This window comes from Macrosteles quadrilineatus, unplaced genomic scaffold, assembly GCF_028750875.1.
Source record: "Macrosteles quadrilineatus isolate MER2022 unplaced genomic scaffold, UCM_ALF_1.0 Scaffold_5__1_contigs__length_97177068, whole genome shotgun sequence".
NCBI lineage: Eukaryota > Metazoa > Arthropoda > Insecta > Hemiptera > Cicadellidae > Macrosteles > Macrosteles quadrilineatus.
This window is the reverse complement of record NW_026542598.1, coordinates 60600229-60621915: the sequence shown is the minus strand read 5'-3', so window position 1 is coordinate 60621915 and position 21687 is coordinate 60600229. Positions and strand designations below refer to the sequence as shown.

The 21687-nt window shown below is 33.6% G+C and overlaps 1 protein-coding gene across 1 annotated transcript; it reads left to right on the top strand.

Moving 5' to 3' along the window:
- Positions 1–278: 278 nt before the first annotated feature.
- On the top strand, positions 279–13974 carry LOC128995639 (N-acetylgalactosamine kinase-like). Its single transcript, XM_054420655.1, has 10 exons — positions 279–352; positions 1616–1955; positions 2484–2682; positions 4408–4516; positions 4986–5143; positions 8007–8135; positions 8360–8500; positions 9315–9429; positions 10344–10533; positions 12311–13974. The coding sequence occupies exons 2-10, from the start codon at positions 1624–1626 to the stop codon at positions 12498–12500; spliced, it is 1563 nt and encodes a 520-aa protein (XP_054276630.1). The 5' UTR covers positions 279–352; positions 1616–1623; the 3' UTR covers positions 12501–13974.
- The last annotated feature ends 7713 nt before the right edge of the window (positions 13975–21687 follow it).

The window sequence follows — 21687 nt, the reverse complement described above, 5'->3', positions numbered from 1 at the left end:
GGATCGCGAACTCGTTCGAATAAACGTATGTTTACACGTTTGTACCAAATTTCATCAAAATCTGATCATTTTTGCTCGAGTTATCGTGCTGACGGACACATATATATATATATATATAAATATATAAATATATATATATATATGAATTTGAACGGATGGTGTTTTTGGCCTCTAGGGACCTCAAAACGAAAAAAAAAATCGGTCCCGCGTCCAGGTCTTACCATGAGTACTACGGTAATAGCTTATTCCCTATATGGGAAATTCGCTAAAAACGCTAGGCCTAGTCTATTGATAACTTAAAGACTATGCTTTTTATAGTGTGAAAATTTAAGAATCAGGTTGCTAAAGCTAGGTAAGTTAGGTTATGAATTACCTATTATTATTAATACTAATACTATTACATTCATTCATTGGTAAAGCATTGCGTACAGTAAAAAAGGTTGGTTCAAAGTCACCAAGTTAAGTAGTTCATGGGAAACCAAGAAAATAGTTTTTAAGAAAAGCTTGCATTCTGATGTTTAAATTAGGCTAATTTACATTTAACATTAGCCTGAACCATAATCTTCTTAAATTTAAGCTTAGCTTTCAGGAATAAGTAGGCCTAGGCCCTACCTACTAAGGATTTTTTCTCAATATGGGGTTTAACCAGTAATACAATTCAACATAGCCTAAAATGTACTCATTTTTATGTAAGTTAGGCCTGTAGGTACCCTAACTTATGCGATATTAGCCTATTGGAAGTCTTGTCATCAGGAGATGTATGTAGGGCCTAGGCCCAAGTAAACAGGCACTGTTGATCTTATAGGCTAATTTTATTTTTTTCAACGTTTACTTGATGCGTGCAGCACAATTTTGATTTCAGCTGCAGTCTTTTGATATGCACAAAATGAAAGCGTTCTATAGGCTGTCATGGCGTGACATCACTCTCTTCTCTTGAGGGAACATTATTAAGTTACTGCAAAAATACGAAGTGCAGCCATCGGTGATCGTGGTGTGCTGAATAGAGTAGGCCTACTTGGCTGATGTACAAGAAGTAGCCAGATTCAATCCCACCGGTGACACTAACTTACTGTCGAAGATTTTGCTTACAATGCGATTACTTCTTAACTGTACATCTTTTGTTAGCATTTGAGGCATTTATAATTTTATTTTATGAACACAACTATTTTTTCAATTAAGTTTAAGTTTAGTAAACCTACATTTGATTTTTTTCATTATAAGCAAGTTTGGTTAGTTAGGTTCTGTTATGACAGTTTTATAGACCTAATTGATGTAGTTAACAATATCCATTATTTAAATCTAACTAAGTCAACAAACAACAAAGAGTGACGTCTCAACCCTCAAGAGAAGAGAGTGACGTCATTGTACATAAAAGTATCAATTTGACTGATAACCAAACTTAAGTTAGCTTAATTTAACCAAAAACTAATCTTCTAAGCCTAAGTTAAGTTATATTGATTGTAACAATCGATAACTAATATATGATGGAGTAGGCTAAAATAAGCCTATGATCTAAGCTGTGCCAAAAAATCGACTAGGCCTAGTAATGATAAATTCATACATTAGGCCTAATCTAAATTAACTTAGGTAGGCCTATCATTTTTAATGATTTTAGCAGCCTCAATGGAGAAGCTCGGAAATGGAAATTGTGAACATGAAGTGCCGACATTAAATGATTTTCCTGAAGAATCAAGCCTAAGAAATCGTCTTCACCTGCTCAGGGAGAAGTTTTCTTGCAAATTTAAAGCTAAACCATCGTTATATCTACGAGTACCAGGGAGAGTCAATCTTATTGGAGAACACATAGACTATTGTGGTTACTCTGTATGTCCGCTGGCTCTGGAACAAGACATTCTTGTGGCTTTCTGTCCTTCAGTCCACGGACAGTTCCTCTCCATATACAATCAGGATGAAGAAAATTACAAGGAATATTCCACTGATACATTTGATTTCAAGTGAGTTGATTAAATTTCAGTAAGATTAAGTTTTTTTTTTTTTTTTTTTTTTTTTAATTTATTAGATTCCATAAAATTTTACTAGCTGCTCACAAGTACCTAATCAGAGAATGTTATAATAGGCCTACAAGTAGTAATTATCTATCTATATGTAAGCTGATAGACAGTAACTTACTGGTTTGAGACTAGCCTCTAGCCTTCTGCACTTCTGGATTTGTATGGGTGGGCTAACCTATTTTCTTTTTTAGGGTTGTGTTTACCCCAAAGGCATTTTTACTTATTTTCTTTAAGGGAATGGTCATACCAAAACACAACTTACCCAATCTAACCAAACATAAATCACCCTTAGAGGTGTCTAGATGCGATGTAGGGCTGATAGGCAATTTGTTAATGTAAGTTTGACTTACCACAACAGAAATGTTGGTGACCTAACCTTACTTATCCATTGTCAAAATAGGTGACTTACATTACTCTAACAAACTAACTCATCCATTATTTTTGTCTGATAATATCCCTGTTGATTCACAGGTTCAGTCTACCCACCACAGGATGGGCAAGCTATGTGTTGTGTGGAGTTAAGAAAGTGATCGAGCTGTTGGTGAGCCAGGGCAAGACTCCGGTCTCAATACAGATGGCTGTGGCAGGCAACATCCCTCCTGGGTCTGGATTGTCCAGCTCCAGCGCCCTTGTGTGTGCAGGGGCAATGGTGACAGCGCTAGCTAACAAGGTTACCTACCTTTACCACAGAGAAGTAAGGTATGGTACAGAGGAAACATCCAATGGGAACACCCCATAAGCAAGTTTAATCTGTGCCTTACTTCTCTGTGCCTTTACTTATCTTTGTAGTATTAGAAAAAGATACCTACCGGTAATACCAACCATGCCAAGGTCATCATGCTAGGAATTAAAAAAAAAACCATTGTTGCAGTCGATGTTTTTAACTAACAAGTACCTATCCAAAAACTATTGCTATCATGAGGAACTTCCTGCTAAGAGGAACCGATATACTGTAGCGAGAAAAAAAAATCAACACCTCGCCAAGTAGGCCTGTAAATCACGTGTGAGTACTTATCCAGTTTAACATCAACTGAATGTTTTGGCAATTTTTAAATTTTTGATTAGTTACAAAATATAAATTCCTATAGAACATAGCCGAAATAACAGTGATCGAAGTTAGTTTATTTATCTTTATATATTGGTTGGTGTATTTATAAAAAAGTTTATCACTACGTACACACTGAAAGATATCATCTAAATATATTAGAAATGGTGTTTGAAAATACTTTTTAGTTTCAAATATGTAGTCAAACCTAGAACTGTCATAGGCTAGGTCGTTGACCTCCAAGGGTCAATTACACTGATAAAGGATTCAGTCATTATGTAATCATATCTTTGAAACAACTCTGTCCTCTACAAAACATTCAGGAAGTTAATAAACTCTCCTACACACACAATTTTATATAATTGACAGAGGAAAACACATTAAACTAGCTCTGTTTGAATTCTCATACCAATGAGTTTCAATACCTGTAGATTTGTAATGAAAAACTGTCCAACTTTGGAAAGCAATAAGCTCTTTAACAAGTCTAGTTTACTGTTATCTTATCTTAATACTAGGTTACTGAAGATGGCAATGACAGTTATTTCAAGGCCGTTCGTTCAAGGCAATTGACATGAAAACCATGAAGTAAATAACTTGCTAGATAATAAAAAAGTAAATAACCGATGAAGATTCTAAGATGATCAGCAATATGTATTTGAGATTTTCTATCTAGTTGAAGAACTTTAAAGATGTTTGTATTTTTATTACAATTTTATTTTTAAATTTATTTGCTGAGTAAAAAAAATATCTCCTAATTAAAATAATATACTATAGGTGATAATTTTGAAATAACGACAATATTATCTAACCAAGATCTATTTTACTCCAAAAATTGTTAATGAAGCTTATGAAGTTGAAGTTTACCACTCTACGAATTGAATGTTGACAACCTATGCTGATAATTTCTCTTACAAATAAAGCCCATTTTTGTATTTACTTTTTAAACACTCCAAAGATATGGATCTACTCCCAATCAGATTTGTTTTGCCACTACTCTGATTTGAAACATATATATTCTCGTTGAAAACTTTTATTGCATTAGTGTACCATTCTTAAGTTATGTTGTAGGCTAGATGAATTAAATTGTTCTAAAATAGATTCCTAAAATTAACTTTTGGCTAAATATTTACTTTTGGACAAATATTTCTCGTTATAAAAATGTTTGAGGAATATTTCTCGCTATTAAATGTTGAAACCGAACAACTAATAACATACATAATGTAATTTTTGGATGCACAAACATGTGTCCATAAGTGAAACCAAAAATATGAGTCCCGACTATCCTAATACCACCGTACTATTTGTATTGAATGGTTTTTTTTGTTAACTGGATTTTACTGTTCCAAACAGTTGAACCTTTCCAGAACGGAGCTAGCAGCTCTAAGTGCAGAGGCCGAACATTATATTGGCACTGTAGGAGGAGGAATGGACCAGGCTATCATTTTTTTGGCCTCTGAAGGTAATTTTCTTGTTTGATTTATACATTTTAGAGGTTAAATATTTGTTTCTTAATCACACAATATCTACCTACCACCTACCAAAATTCATATTGTCAACAACTTATTTCATGCCGTTTTCCAATTATTGAAAATGCCTGATGCTAGGAGAGGCAAAATGAGACATAACTTAGGCACCCAAGTACACTTTATTGCTCACTAGATCTAGTCATGACTTGGCAAGGGTGTAGACTATACTATAGCCTTAGCAATCAGACCAGAGCACCAAATTTACTAAAATCTGTATTTTAACCTCCAAATAGTGTTAAAAATAGTTTTCAGCTTATTTAATTTTAAAAATTTTACAAGTTTTTTTTTGAGTCTGGACTCCATTTTCTGCAAGGGGCTTTCCATACCCCCAGCCCAGGCATGTGTGATAGACTACTCTAGAATCTTGTAATAAACTTGGGTGATAATGGTTTTTACTTGCAGGAAATGCCAAGCTGATAGAGTTCTCCCCGCTGAGAACAAGGGATGTAACTCTGCCAGTCGGGGCTGTGTTTGTGGTCGCCCATAGCTTGGCTGTCAAGAACAAAGCAGCCAGTAACGACTTTAACACTCGAGTAGTCGAGTGTAGGCTTGCTGCTCAGGTGAGATCAACATAGCTTTTGTGGCTTGGTTGTCATTTTGAGCAAAATTATAGGCTACTCGACAGTTATTGTTCAAATAATGGTGAATTAGTTCATTTAGACATAAAACCACTATACTGTCATCTAATTTTTAATCCAGTAGTAATCTTGTTTAAAAGTAGACTCTTGAATCTATAGATCTGACAGTACCGTCTTACTGTAAATGCTGAATTATTGAAAATTGTCTCCACTCAAATACTGAGTTACAAGGGCTATATCAGCCATTTTTATAATTCTAATGTGATTTGCCGTACCTACTGAATATGCCCAATCTCCGCTAAAGTTCTATAAACTCTACTATTTATACGTTACCAAAATCTGTCGAATGATTTTGGAATTCTTATTCAGACCCATCAAATGCGTGATTGTTGAATATGACCAAATATTAGATACTAGAATAGCAGAGCTATTCCAGTTGTAATATACAGTTGTGAAAATCTGGTGTGAAGTGTTTATTGCTGTAAGTTACTGTTTGATCAAAAATGTATAGTGTTATAAATGTTGTATAGTGTTATAGTGTTAAAATGTATGAATAGGACAATTCTTATTGCCTAAAATTCTTATGTGTTATGGTATTTACTTGGGGTGAATCAGTTTTTGAAGTTGGTTGTCGGTTTTACATGACATTCAGCAGAAATTTATCCATGGGATTTTGATCTTAGAATCACATTGTAAAGGTATCATCAACAATAATTGACTTAATTATTATGATGGAAAGAAAATGTCACCTTGATGTTATGACTAAAAAAAGCCCATTTTGTCACTTATAACAAGGAGTTGTTTTCAAATGTCTATTACATTTCTTATAGAGATGGACAGTTATCAAGTGTTTGAGATTTGAAAATATCGTTAGTTCCAGCGAGAAAGACTTCTCTCCAAGACTTTTTCAAACAAGATTATAAAAAAAAAAAAAAAAAAAATTAAGAGCGCCTTTGCAAAAGAAATGAACAACAGGACATTCCTATTGCGGGCATTTTATAGATTTTCTGAAGGCATTTTTAACTGTGTACATCTCAAAAATCGGTTATTCTGGTAGTATTTTTTTTATCCGTTATAACCCTGGTCCCATCTTTACCGGTTTTCTCATTTTTGACCCTCAAAACACAAAATTTCCCAATTTATCTCTAAACCATTTTAAAGAGCTTAAAAAAAAAACTCATAATTTAAATTTAGTATACCAAAGTGTTTTTGTACGGTTATTAGTTACGGGGAAAATTAAAAAAAATTGAAAATTTAAAATTCCCATGCTCTTAAGGAGAATATTCTAAAATGTTGTAGTTTGCTTGTTTATCGGAATATTTTGATCAAACTTGGCAAATATATTTATTTTATACTAAGCTATTAATATCTTATTAAAAAACTCAATTTTTAACCTCCCTGTAGCAGCAAACCTAGGCACTCTTTAAACCTAATGTTATTTAAATAGAATTAATTTAAAATCAATTCAGGCAAATGGAAATTCACTTAGTCTGCAGGTTTGCTGCGGGGGGGGTATATTTTTAATGTGAGATTTTCATAACCATTTAAGTTCCTGTAAACCTTTTTGTTATTTCGTACTCTCTGTTTGTATCAACCTTTGTAATAAATAATTAGTTATTGTACTTTAGTTGTTGTTTTATTAATATACAAATGCTTTCTTGTTATTTTTTTGCCATATTGTAAAACTGCTCACTTGAGTAATCTCATCTCGATTTATGATGAGAAAAAGAATCTTGTCTCAAATTTAAAACACAGTCTCGTCCATCCCTAATTACATATTATTAACCCTTTGCCCTCGAATTGCCAACAGTGCTGGCCTCAGCTGTTTCTGAGTCAGCTTGTCATTGTTTACGCAGCGCCGTGCCTCTCTGGTTGTACGGCCAGCCCTACTGGCCATTGTTGTTTCTCTTTAGGCTGGTCACCATTCTGCCAACCCAGCTACACCAGCTTGTATCAAGTATTTTGTTTTTGTCAACTATGGTAAGGGCTTAGGTTTTACACATTGAAACTAAAAATCAATTAAAATAAATCTAATATTTTTATGTTTTATTGAAAGCTAATGAAATAAGAAATAAAACTAAAATCAAAGTTTACTGCTTAAGTTCATACATAAAATATTTAATTTTAAAATTTGTCAAAAGAACTACTGTTGCTATTGAAACTATGTACGATTTCCCTTTCTTTCCCTATGAAACTAGGCCTTGAACTTATATTAACATTATTTATAAACATTTCTTATATTAACAGGTTAGTCCAAAAACCATTTCTAGTCATCCTACAGTTACACAATTAATAATATTTTATCCTGGTAAATGTAATCTCACATCACAGTTTCACATGGCAACAACACACTGACAGTTGAGGTTATTTTACAGTGAAAATGGCGTAATACAGAGCTGCAAACCTTACAAACTAAAATTTTAATATTCTGTGAATTGAGGTACAATCTCTGTTTAGTGCTGCAGCCTACAGGAGAACTAATAAACAATGTTAAAAAAAGTGTGTTGGATAGCCACCTATACTGGCCGGACAAGCTGACGGGGAAATTGGCTGTACGACCTGTGAGGCACTGTGCCGTGTAAACATGACAAGCTGATATAGAACGTAGCCGTGTCCAGCGGGGCTGGCCATTCAAGTTGAGAGGCACTTTTCTAAAATGGCTATGAGACCGCAAAGGGTTAATATTGATAGTAATTAATTCATTATTTGGGATTTTTTTATCTGTATGATTTGGGTAGTTATATATCCCACTAAAACTGTTAGTCAAATTTGGTATAGCATTTATCATTAATTTTTATGAGAAGTAGCACTGCATTATAATTTACATTACTTAGACATGTTTCAGGTTCTTGCCAAAATAAGAGGTTTGCCCTGGAAAAAATGCTTAAGACTTGTTGATATTCAAACTTCTGCAAAATTAACTCTCGGCGAATGCGCTAAGATGGTAAAAGAGCTTCTCCATAAAAATCCGTATACTTTTTTTTTTTTTTTTTTTGTCCTAGGACGCTAGGCACGAGCCTGGAATTGTTTTTCACATTACTTCAGGCTAGACCTAGGGGTTGCGGCATTATCACTTAGATAAAATCCATTGGTGACTTGGCGGGGATCGAACCCGGGACCTCAGGGACTGAAGTCCCGTGCTCTAACCACTACGCCAGCTCGCTCCCCAACATGAAATATTACTTAGACATGTTTCAGGTTCTTGCCAAAATAAGAGGTTTGCCCTGGAAAAAATGCTTAAGACTTGTTGATATTCAAACTTCTGCAAAATTAACTCTTGGCGAATGCGCTAAGATGGTAAAAGAGCTTCTCCATAAAAATCCGTATACTAAAATTGAGGTAAGTGACAAATTTCTTAAAAAGGTAAAACTAATTGAACTATTCCGATCAAATCTATTTCAAAACAAAAAAATACTTGGGAAATTTATTAAGGTATGTTGCTTTTTAACACATTTGCTGCAGTTGCGTAATGGCTGGTCACGGCCAGGAGAGAAACAGCCAATACGATGTGTAGATGAGTGTGTGGAAAATATTAAATTCAGTTTCATCCAATATAAAAGCCACAGTATAGCAAGTACTAGCAAACTTACTATGTTCCAATGTTTTTGGCCATAGTTGTACAAGAATCTAATCTAACAGATAGTAGCACTGAATAACATTTCTAACTGGCCCTCAGTACTGACTAATGCAGGGAAAAGGCTGGGGACAAATACCCAGACACACCACAAACAAAGCAAAGCCATACACTCGTAACCTCAAAATGGGAGCATATCCCATCCTTCTAGCATGAGTAGCTAGGCCAAACTAACCTATAGAAGTTTGCATTGCTCTGCCAATGGGCCAGTATACGACCCCCACTGGTGAACATGCCACACGCAATGTAGAAATATATGTAACGAAGCTGTGTGTGATAAGCTACAGTAAATGTAGCAAAGACTGCTTGGTTATCGATTCAAAAAATAATAGTCGATCGATCTAACAAAGCCAGTCATTCTAAATTACTAGTTCTAGGCAGTCTCCTTGACTGCTGCCATGTCAGTTGCAGTCTTTGGTCAGTTTAGAATTGATGCTTGCTATATATTTTTTACTTATCATGTTAGATCAATGATATGCAGTGCTTCAAAGAGTTAAGACAACATTAATTGTGTTACAGCTGTGCAAAATATTGGATGTGACAGAAAAGGAGTTGAATGAAATCACTCTGACCTCAAACACCGAACATGTTCAGCATTTCAAACTATTCCAAAGAGCACTGCATGTATTCCAAGGTAAGATTTCTCTGAATTTTTGTGTTTTAGAGAATTTTTGCAATATTAGTTGTGTTTCCTAAAGAAATCTAGATTAAGTTTTCATTTTGTAACATTTATTTGTCTTGCAAGAGTAGTTAGATTGTCCATGATGCATTTTTTTCTTTAAATCTTGTCCTATAAACATATAGGTAATATATCTGATGCATAGGTTACTTATGTTATTCTAATTTCATAGTTTTGAAGCTGAATGGATAGTGTTTGCACTTTTGCTTTGGTAATTTTGTTTAGGCAAACAAATATTACTTTCTTTACTAATTGAAACAAGGAGACATGCAAGGTTGTCTAAACTAGATTGTTCCTAACTTAATCAAATTAAAAGTGTTTTTTAAAAGCAGTTGAGAGCCTGGTTAAATGGGTAGTTTCACTTCTAATGCAAATACTAGAATACAAATACTTAAATTTTAAGCTTGGCATAGTGTCTCAATATACTGTATAGTTATCTACTAGGACAATATTTGTGTGTCATGGATAATATACCCGAATGGTGTTTTGCCATGACCTAAGAAATAATAATAATTTGTTTATTTTGAGTAGTTGTTCAACATCTTGCATTATTCTTGATGAGAAACTATGTTGGTATCCTCCACCAACACTCATTCATATATACATATTTATATATATTATTAAGACATCTAATAAACCTTGAATTCTGTGACAATCTTATAGTCAATACATTTATCTTCTTTTTGGTTTGGCCCTTCAAAATATTTTGTAGAATAATAAACTAACCCACCTAAAAATTTTACAATCGTAAAAATCAGACAAATAGCATAGGAGAGATATACAGCATTAAAGGTGTTAGTTCCCCAACCTATCTAAAAAGTGTAGAAAAAACCCCCGTAGTCAATATTGATTGCTGTGTGTTGATGAAGAGGCTCAAAGAGTGGCTGAGTTTGAGGCGGGCTGCAGAGATGGCTGTTCACTAGCCGAGCTCGGCCACCTGATGTCGGAGAGTCACGTGAGTCTACGTGACCTGTACGAGTGTAGTCACGTACAACTAGACAGACTAGTCTCGGTGGCCATGGCTGCAGGGGCTCTAGGTGCTCGTCTGACCGGGGCTGGGTGAGTTTGTGGTTTTACATTTAAAATTTTTCGCTCCACTAATTTTTACAGTAACAAATTTTCTAAAAAGGATTTAAACCTCAACATCTTTATAACACAATTTCACAACACCTATCATATTATGTTGCATTTCATGTTTGAAAAACAATGAGTTTGTTTTTAAAATGACTGAAAACCATATTAATCCAAGTTTCCAATAAGTTTTAGAAAAATTCAGTACTCCAAAGCTCCATTTTAATTCTGTAATTTTCTCCTCCAGCCTGAGGGTCGGTATGGTTGGCTGAAATATATTCCTCTGATTTGCTTTGTTTTAGAATATAATCTAGATGCTTTATCATCCTAACCAACACAGTAGACTTCTCATCGCATTGTAAAATATACTTAAGATTAGTTTAATGTCTAGTTCATGTTGGAGTGCTAGTGTTAGCAAAATTGTGCTTCTTATATTTTATGGTTAATTTTATGGTTTTTGCTTTACTGTTTGATTACCTATACAATTTGGGGGCGAGCTATTGTTTATGATTCGATTGTGTTATTTGATTAAGTTTAATTGAGGTTATAAATTACTAAAATAACAAAAACTGTCTAGCTGATACATAAGGATGACGAATCTACTAAGGAAGTATGTTTAATCTATGAGTATTGTATGGTATGACTGAGTATGGGAGTGTGGTGTGACGTACTGTACTAAGTTTATGTTTTTTGGCCTGAAATTTGAAGCCACTGTACAATGGCCATGCTTTGTATCAGAGATATTCTACGGGTTAGTTTGTTTTGTTTCTTTAATACTTTAATCTGAAATGGTGACCATCAATCCCAGTCCCAAAAACGTGAGCTCGCTATTTAATTTGATGTATATAATTCCTAATATAGTGACTTAAATTCCTAATATAGTAGTATTTTGTTAAGACCAGAACCAAGTAAATTCTTCAAAAAACTTGCAATTATACAATTTGTGGCATGGTATCCAAGTGATACTAGTGTCTAGACTGCCAGTGCAAGTCCCAGGAACGGCCGATCGGAGGATCGTGGATCAGATCATACCGGTGCATCAGCATAGCTTATCTAACTGTTCGCGGAAAATTGTTATATGTATCACTGTCGCTGTCGAAACGTATAATTTGTAGATTAAATTTGAATTAAATATAATTAAACTATCATAACCTAACCAAACTAACCAAACTTGCTGATAATGATAAACTCGAATGAAGGTTTACTAATCGAAAAATAGCTCTGTTCTAAAAATAAAATTATAAATGTCTCAAATTCAATTTTACAATCTTTTAATTATAAAATTAAACTGTCATAACCTAACCAAACCAACCAAACTTGCTGATATGAAAAAAATTGTTGACAAAAAGTTAGTGCTCCCAGTGGGATTCGAACCCGGCACCATCAGATTATCAGCCCGACACGCTATCCACTACACCACAAAGGCTCATGACTCAGTTCAGTATCGTTGCAGTAATGGTTGACGTCACGCCACGCCATCGGCACTGAGCGGTGGTGGGGGGTTTTTCGATCTGATCCACGATCCTACCGATCGGCCGATCGTAGGAGTTGCACTGGCAGTCTAGATGCTTATGCAATGAACATGTAGGCCCCATATAGTTTTTTATTTTTATAAAGGTAAATGTAAGAAAGTAACTAGTATCCACCACAGAAAGTTAGGGTTACTTTATGCAGGTATTTGGACCATCTTATGTAAAAGTGTGAAGTGTTTTAATGTGCCAGATCTGAAACTAGATGGTAACATATTGTGTAATGTAACTTTCAGCTGGGGAGGTTGTATTGTGGCGCTGACCACTGAGGATCATGTGGGAAAGTTCATTGACACTGTTAAACAACAGTTTTACGCAGACAACCCCCAAGTGGAGGGGCGGAAAACGGAAAATCTCATTTTTGCCACTCAACCAGGAAGAGGCGTTCAGGTCTTCAGACCTGAAGAGAACGAATTAGTTCACTAGTCAAAACACTCAGAGAAACAAATAATGGTGCCTTTCTTGTCTTTTCAGTCATTTTAGTTTATAGTATCACTGTTAGAAAACATTTTGTAGCTACATACTTAATAGGTTAGTTTATATGATGTCATTGAAAAAATTGTTTAGTGATAGTGTGACTATACTCCGTTCACAAAATTTAGGCGGTTTTAGGGAAATAAATCTATCCCCTCCACTTGAACCTACCTTTGAAAATAATAACTCAACAGCTGAGGTTTGCCAAAATATAAATCAGCTGTCCTATATTCAGTAAAAAAGTTGTGGGATAACTTTCCCTCAAACTACGTGTAAGCATTGACTATTGGATATCAATAGTCAAAAGTATAAGATAAATGAGGAAAAAAAATTAAAATTTTGTCAATAGATGAATTCATGTCCTGTTTATGTGTTCCTCAAAAGAGGTATCTAAGGAATGGCACAATTAGATATTTGCTGTATATAAGGTAATAGCAATCTGTCCCTCAACAAAATGCTACCACTATTACATCACGATTTATTCTCTATTGTCTTTCTTCAAATTTCAAGGCGAATTTAATTTGCTATTCAACCATCAAATCAAAGCTTTATATTGGAGTTCAATAAAGGCTGCCAATTTGGCTGCCTTTAAAAAAAAAATTCTCTTTAAAGTACCTTAAATCCTGCATTTCCTCGAGTAAGGAAAGGCATTTAAATATAACTTATAAGTAATTCAAACCTTATCAGTTTATTTTAATTTATCCACTTCAAGGTGTAAACACTTCAGTCTTGAGTACATTCTGTAGGTGCAAAATCCTTGTAATGGTGGAAGGTGTAAGTAAACATGACGTTTTATTATTTTTCTACCTCCAGTGAAAATGTTCAATATGCTAGCTCTGTTACTATCATATGTTCATAGGTCCATAACAATTTTTGGTTCTACAATTTCCACCTTCTTTAGCAGTATTGATGGAGTTTTTGCAGTGACTGCTTAACAGATTGTAGGCCTAACAGTAATAACTGGCTTTTAAGTTGAATTTTGAAGAAGTTGGAATGTTAATTAACTAATCTAAATACTAGAGTTTTTACTGACAGTCTTGTTTTCTATTCACGGTAACTTTTTAAACAGTAAATCGGTGCATTTTGTCTGAAGTTTCAATAGTTTTATGCGTCACTTCACTACTAAAAATCAAGGGAAACAAATATTACTCTACTCTGTCAGGCAAAACATTTTGCTCTAGTGGTAAAAACATCACAAGTATTGCTATTAGTCTTTCACTGGAGTCTTACAAGGTGAAGTCACAAAGTTCACTAACTATAGTGATTAATCGTGAACTCTGCATTCCTTAATTCCCTTTCATGCCACAATTGAGTGAAAATAGCCACTGTACAAGTATAATTTAGACATTCCATTAGCTTTATAGTTATAATAGCTTAATTTATATACATATCATTGATTGTGCCAAATTTGGAAAAAATCTGACTCTTTAAGTTTATTGTAATGCAATGAAGAGTATTTCTGAACTGTCTAGTCTTTTCTTTTAAACCTTCCTAAACCATTCTTACGATGCTAACAAACAATAAAATACTGCAATACTGTATAGTTACTATTACTATGGCAAGACCTAGACCCGGGACCGATTTACTTGCTTAATACTTTTATCTGAAATGGTAAGGTCCACCATTTTGTAAAACTAGTGCATTTATTCTGTACCGCATTGATATAGTGTAGTATCTAAAATTCTGTAAACCAAAAGCAGCTTTAAAGCTATTATTTTCATAATCCTTTGCTAATAAACCATTTCAAACCACAGTAAAGAATTCTAGCTAAATATATAGCTCCGAAGAAAGAAATTATTAAAAATATATATGAGATGTATGTCTAAGTACAAATAAATATCATTTCCATAATACAGGCAATATCAATTCCTTTTAGCACATAGTCTGTATCAGTCATGCGAGTATCCAAGTATATGATTAAGCCCATTAAACCCCTCATTACTCTCAAGACTTGCTTGCTATTCCTGGTTCATTATAGGCTCATTATCCAACATATCAAAGACACTATTCAATCTCTCTTGTATCCCACTTTATGTCAATTACCTACAATACTGCTTTAAGCCAAGTGTAGCTCCAAAGGCGCTTAGAATATGTTTATTCAACTGTTGTGGAACTTTGTAATTTTGATTGAGCATTTTTTAGCTCAAAACTGAAGATTTTCCATGATGAAACTGAAAAAAATAAATATGTCTAGTGTACTTTGATGTATTTTTTAACAGGGTGAATAAATAGTCAAGACACCCCATTTAATATTTTAAGTCTTAACTCCCTTCAAGTGACACCTTATTTTGAAGTGGATACTGCTTTTTATAATCCTGCTTGTTTTTAAACAGTAACCATTCAATCAATCTCATCAAGAAATGCGAGGAAAACTTAAAAAAAATATCTTCACATATTTAAGAATGACATGTGCATAATAATTGAAACTACACTATATAATTTGTTAATTTTAATTTCCTTCATAAGAGTCTAAAATGAAGCTACGTTTTGGATCTTTTAATATACAAGTAAGTTCAAAATATACTTCTTTAACTCATGAATACAAAAATTATAAACTGTATCAGCCATCTGACACATCATTTCTCCCATTAGATTGTCGAAAACCCTTGTGGGAATAACTATAAGATATTATGGGGAAAATCACAAAATTTGTAATGTAAAAAGTTTGAACATAATTTTTACAGCAAAAGGGGTTCAACTGTTTTGTTCAGAGTTCAAAAGAGCACTAAATATAATTCTAAATTGGTCAAGCTATTAAAAAAAACCGATTTGCCCGTTATTATTGGGTTTCTTATGGGAAAATAACATAGGTTGCAATAACTTTGGAAGTGTAATTTTTTACAGGAATGGGGGTTAAAGTACTGTTTTGTTAAGAACTACAAGGACTAAACATGAATTTTTTTAATTTAAAATGATTTTAAAATTAATATTAAACTTTAATCAAAATTATTTGATCAGTTTTTAACATTTTTTTGTCTTATGAGGAAACTACTATTAAAAATCAAAATTACACACACACCAAATTTCATCAAGTCGGTCCAAAGATGTGGTCTGTAGCTGTGTATACACCTAAACAATACACATACAGAAACAAACACACAAATATCACTTTCTAAAAGATGGAAAAACATTTTGGGTTCATGAAAGGGATACATCCGCTCAACCTCGAACATTTTGATGAAAACAATACTTTCTCCATATACGGGGAGAAAGTAAAAAATGTGTGTTAATCTAATTAATGTTCATTCAATAAAGCAGAAACCATCCTTGTAAAATAGCCATAGTTTTATCTAATAACTCATAATGAAGATATTGAGTAATACATTCTAATATAGTGAGTCGGTGGCTCAGTCGGTAGCGTCACAGACTTCGGGCCCAAGGCAGCGATGTGGGTTCAGATTCTGGTCAATGCCGAAAACATTTTATCAGTACAGATCACCTTTGTACTTTACCGGCTCACTCCTTGCTTTGCTGTATACAATCCACGCACGGGCGGTTAGTCTATGTGGAAGGGCAAATGCAAAGTTAAAAGAGGCCGCCAAACTCTTAAAAAACCCTCTTAAAAAAATTCAGAATAAAACATTTTTCACCTTAAGAAGTAGACATGCATATTTAAAAAATTGTATTATAGTAAGCTCAAGACAAGTAAAAAAGAAATTGTTGAAGCATCAATAACAAATTTTATTAAAACACAACTACTGGTACCAAAAACTTAATTTTACTCCCAAAAACATTAAAATCAACCAAAATAAACATTTACTACTGGTGTTTTTACTACACGCCAATTATGATAATTACAAAATGAAAATTCCCATTAACTTTTACACCATTAATCAATTGATTGCCAAAATCGCTAATGAGGGTAGCTTATTGTATTGATGCAGTTTAATTATGCTCTGTGGATGGGGAGGGGAGGTTTAAATGTCACACAGCAGCATTGCTCTTTGGTCTAACATTTGACAAAATGTCAGTAGACAAAGAGGCATTAGCCAGCCAAGTGGTCATTTGACCCGGAATATCACCTATTGTCATGTTTATGTTTTTTAATTTGAAAATGATTGCTCTCAGCATAACTCTTAGGATTTAAGAAGTCATTAAACACAGCCTTGCCATTACTGAATTATATTATGGTTTTTTTTTACCCCAATGAACAATTATAGTCAAAACAGTAGGATGTTTTGAAAATGATCTTTTTAGCAAACAGATGAGATCTACTTACAGTACTAAGCACTACAGTATTAAAGTACTTTGCAAAGATTTAAGTTATGATGCTACAAAACTAACATAAGTCCTTGCTAAAAAAACAGTATTACTATAGACTAATCAACACAAGTAGACTTCTCATCTCATTGTAAATTTTGAAGCTAAGTTTTTTTATTTACTTTTTTTGTGTTGACGTCCCCAGAGGCTTTAAAACCATCTGCATCCGTTCCAATTTGTTTTTACAGTATACAGGGTGTCCCGGAACTCTCTACCAATATTTTAGGACATTGCTCCTGGGTAAGAAACATACCTAAATATCATATTTAAATTATCCGGAAGTCCTTAGTTACTCACACAGCCGCCATTTTGTTTTTTTCAGTTATTATTTTTTTCTAAAGAATGGTTAAACATACGAAATGGAAACTTTGCACAAACATTTATGACAACTAGACAAAGCTACAAAAAAATATGACGATTTTTCAAACTCACAAAACAAAATGGCGGCCATTTAAAATTTTTACAAAATCAACGGTTTTTGAGTTAATTAAGAAACAAAATTTTAAATTGCCGCCATTTTGTTTTATGAATTTGAAAAATCGTCATAATTTTTTTGTAGCTTTGTCTAGTTGTTATTAATGTTTGTGCAAAGATACCATTTCGTATGTTAAACCATTCTTTAGAAAAAAATCAATAACTGAAAAAAACAAAATGGCGGCTGTGTGAGTAACTAAGGACTTCCGGACAATTTAAATATGATATTTAGGTATGTTTCTTACCCAGGAGCAATGCCCTAAAATATTGGTAGAGAGTTCCGGGACACCCTATATGTCTCTTAACTCGATGACTTGAGCAAAAATCAACCGATTTCAATTAAATTTGGTACAAACTTGTAAATCTATGTCTATTCAAACGAGTTCAACAACCAGCATGATCAGGCCATCGGACCGAGGTTTTATGAGGTAAAAATGGGTGTTTCCCATTTTTGACCCTCAAAACTCAAAGATTTCCCTATTTCTCTTTAAACCATTTTAAAAGCTTAAAAAACCACATAATTAAGTAGGCTACCTATATTGAAGTGTTTTTGTTCAGTTATTGGGTGCCGAGAGAGAGAAAAAAAAAATAATTTAAAATTACCCTGTGAATAAGTAAACTGTTGTAGTTTGCTTTTTTATGGATATACCAGCTTTATACTTTTTGATCCATCTTGGCAAATTTATTTATTTTGTACTAAGCTATATTTTACTAAAAAACACACTTTATTACCCTCCATGTAGCAGCAAACATAAGTATGTTAATCCTAATGTTATTTAAATATATTCAAGTGTAAATAAAATCAGGCAAATGAAATTCGCTTAGTCTGCAGGTTTGCTGTAGCAGGGTATTAATATATAAAAAGTAAACAATAAATTCTTTTTATAATTTTATTATTGTTTTCTGAACCCAGATGCCATTTTGTTATTGGTTTAAAATACATTATTGGTGCTATAAGGTGCTATCTAATAAACGAGTTAGATGGTAACTAAGTCCAGGGATTAGTACTTTTTCTTTGGGGAAAATTCAATGGTGTAATACGAACAAATCACAAAACAACAATAAAAATAAATAAATAAAAAAGTGAATTTGTAAGTTGAGGTTAGTAAGATTCTTTATGAATTTCAAGATCTAAAATCAAATAAAATCCTTCATATGTACAGTTTTTGATAGTTTCATGGTAATATACAGGGTGTCCCGGAACTCTTTACCAATATTGTAGGTCATTGTTCCTGGGTAAGAAACTAATCTAAATATAAAATTTAAATTGTCTGTAACGGTAGGTCCATTCGGGAGTCCTTAGTCACTCATACACCCGGCATTTAGTTTTTTTCACTTATTATTTTTTTCCAAAAAAATGCTTAAAGGTAGGAAATTAAAACTTTGCAGAAACATTCATGACAACTAGACAAAGCTACAAAAATTTAGAATAAGTTACCAAATTCATAAAACAAAATGGCGGCCATTTACAATTTTGTTTCAAAAATAACTCAAAAACTGTTGATTTTCCAAAAATGATATTTTATGGCAGCCATTTTGTTTTATGAATTTGAAAAATTCTCATAATTTTTATTGTAGCTTTGTCTAGTTGTCCTAAATGTTTCATTTTCATATGTTTAAAATTTGTTTATACAAAAATAATAAGTAAAAAAATAATAATAATAATAAGGCAAAAATAATAATAAGGCAAAAAAAAATAATAAGTGAAACAAAACAAAATGGCGGCTGTGTGAGTAACTAAGGACTTTCAGACAGTTTAAATATGTAACAATGCCCTAAAATATTGGTAGAGAGTTCCGGGACACCTTGTATATAATTAAAAAATTCAATTGATTTTATACAAAACTCACTAAAGCAAAGGGGTGACATTTTGTTGGAAAGTTATATTGGCATCTGTCAAGTGTCAGGTGGACGGTGGATATATCGAGACCAATCAACGGTTCAACAGACAAGAGTAGTGAAGACGGATGCCGTGATCGGCTCACCAGATGAATTAAACATCAGTGGTAAATAATTCCATCAGTGATCCATCTGAGATGGACAGAGGACACCCCACAAGCTGAACATCACAGCCTGCTGATACATCCGTTACTGATGTTGAGGTTAAGGTTGTATTGCATGTTAAGCTGCCACTAGTGTTTAACTAAAAAACATTGAATATTTATTATTACCGGTATTAATTTTTAATGTCCTCCCTTAACGTTTACACGCTAACATAACCCTTTTAGGTTTGCGCTGGCGTTGAACCTTTTTACATATTTATTCAGGTTAGGTCAAGAGGGTTGGCTATTGATTAATAATTGGTGATTGGCAGGATTTCAACTCAGGATTTTAGGGATCGTATATAGTATACACTTGACAGTGGCTGTCCCAGAATTTTATTTCGGGGGGGGGGAGTGGAAGTGACCACCGGGGGGGGGGGGGGGTCGGGGGGTATGGATATACCTCAGAAAAAGTGGGGTCCAGGGAAAAAATGTGGAATTAAAAGCCTAAAAACATACTTTTATACTTAGCTAATAGTATTTATGTTAGCAAAAAAAAAAAAATTCAAGGTGGGATATATCCCTCCCCCCCCTGGGACCGCCACTGATGCTCCGACAACTAGACCCCCACTAAAACCACTGAACTAAAATAAATAAAATGTGCATATTGATCACACATTTCTGAGTACAGTGACGGTTTTGTAGGATAACTATTAAATTTGTCATAAAAGTACACACTACTGTATACATATACTATGCTACACCCGTTATTCCTAATAAAACGCTAATTTTTAATTCAATAAAACTTTAAATATAAGCATTGACTATTGGGTAAAGAAGTTGTTGTATTAATAGTCAAAGATATAAGACAGTATGTAAACGTGGGTTTCAAATCAAAGTTCACAGGGGAAATATTTTTTCAGAATTATTTGTTCGTTACAGTTTTTAAAACGGGGTTGAAGAGGGGTGATATGCTGAGGGGAGGGAGCCCTTTGACGGGACTGTACCTGACATTATAATGGCCAGACTGTACGTAGTCAAGATTAGCAGCTAACAGTATCCTGCTTTGTGAAAAAATGTCCTCAAAGGCATACAGTCAATAACAAGCAGTGGAACCTTCTCATTAATTAATTTTCTTATTTACGGGTTTAGCTTAGTTAATTATTAGCTCAGAATAATTAAGTCTGTTTTGACACAATTGAAACGACATTGTCTTCAGTGTCTTAACCATTTATACAAATTTCCTATGATAAAAATTACGGTTCAAAACTTATTGTAACTCATGTTATTTTCCCATAAAACCCATAAAATTAAAAAAAATGGGATTTTTGGAGAAAAGCTGGTTTTGATCAAAATTAGTATAGTGTAGTCCTTATAATTCTAAAAAAATAGTACAACACCCCATTGCTGTAACAATTACGGTTCAAAAGTTATTGCAACTGTTGTGGTTTTTAACTATAAAATATCATGCTGTATTAACTCTCGCCGCTTATCCATGATAAAGGTTGTTGACGAGCTTATGGGAGAAAGTATGTGTCAGAATGCTGATACCGTTTATTTACTACCTAATCTTAATTTAAAATGTCCCAAATAATCTCATAAATATTTTATTATTGTTAGTTTTATAACAGTATACTTGGAAACGTATTACCAACATTCTATAAGTTTATAGCTAAGTCTCATAACATGGTAACGTTGAGTAATCCTGGTTGATATAGAAACGGGAACAAGATACAAAACTCTCCTGCAAACATAGCGCAATTGCTCAGTTTTGCGGAAAAGCGTTAATGCATAAAGAACAAACATACAGATTTAATTTGGCATGCATTTTGAAGATGTAATGAGTATGTTCGGTATTTACTCAGGGGAGGTATAGAAGAGGCTACGATGACAGCTGAGGGCTTCTTATTATCTGAGGGAACGCCATTAACGTAACAAAACGATCTTTAGCCATCGGCTTCGGTGGTCCAATGGTTAGCGTGCCGGCCTGGTTTACTGTAGGTCCCGGGTTCGAATCCCGCTGGTAGCATTAACTTTTTGTCCAAGATTTTTTTATTATCAGCAAGTTTGGTTGGTTTGGTTTGGTTATTACGGTTTAATTTTATTATTAAGTCATTATAAAATTTTAATTGAGCAATTTCTAGTTTTATTTAATAAACAGAATTATTTTTCCGATTACTAAACTTTTGTTATATTATTTCTTTATCAGCAAGTTTGGTTAGTTCGGTTAGGTTATGATAGTTTAATTTTATAATTAAAAATAGTAAAATTGAATTTGAGGCATTTATAATTTTATTTTATGAACAGAACTATTTTTGCGATTAGTATTAGTAAACCTTCATTGCCAAAGTGCTGTCTACTACAGCGCTGTTCACGGAGGAATTTTGAACTAAATGCCTCATTTGTACCTCCCCTAAGTCAGA

What these genes read in the sequence shown, in the direction of transcription:
- LOC128995639 (XM_054420655.1), top strand. Translation starts at nt 1,624, where the DNA reads ATGGAGAAGCTCGGAAATGGAAATTGTGAACATGAAGTGCCGACATTA. An exon ending in AGCACTGCATGTATTCCAAG is followed by an intron (nt 9,430 to 10,343) that starts GTAAGATTTCTC and finishes GTGTTGATGAAG; the next exon opens with AGGCTCAAAGAGTGGCTGAG. An exon ending in GCTCGTCTGACCGGGGCTGG is followed by an intron (nt 10,534 to 12,310) that starts GTGAGTTTGTGG and finishes TGTAACTTTCAG; the next exon opens with CTGGGGAGGTTGTATTGTGG.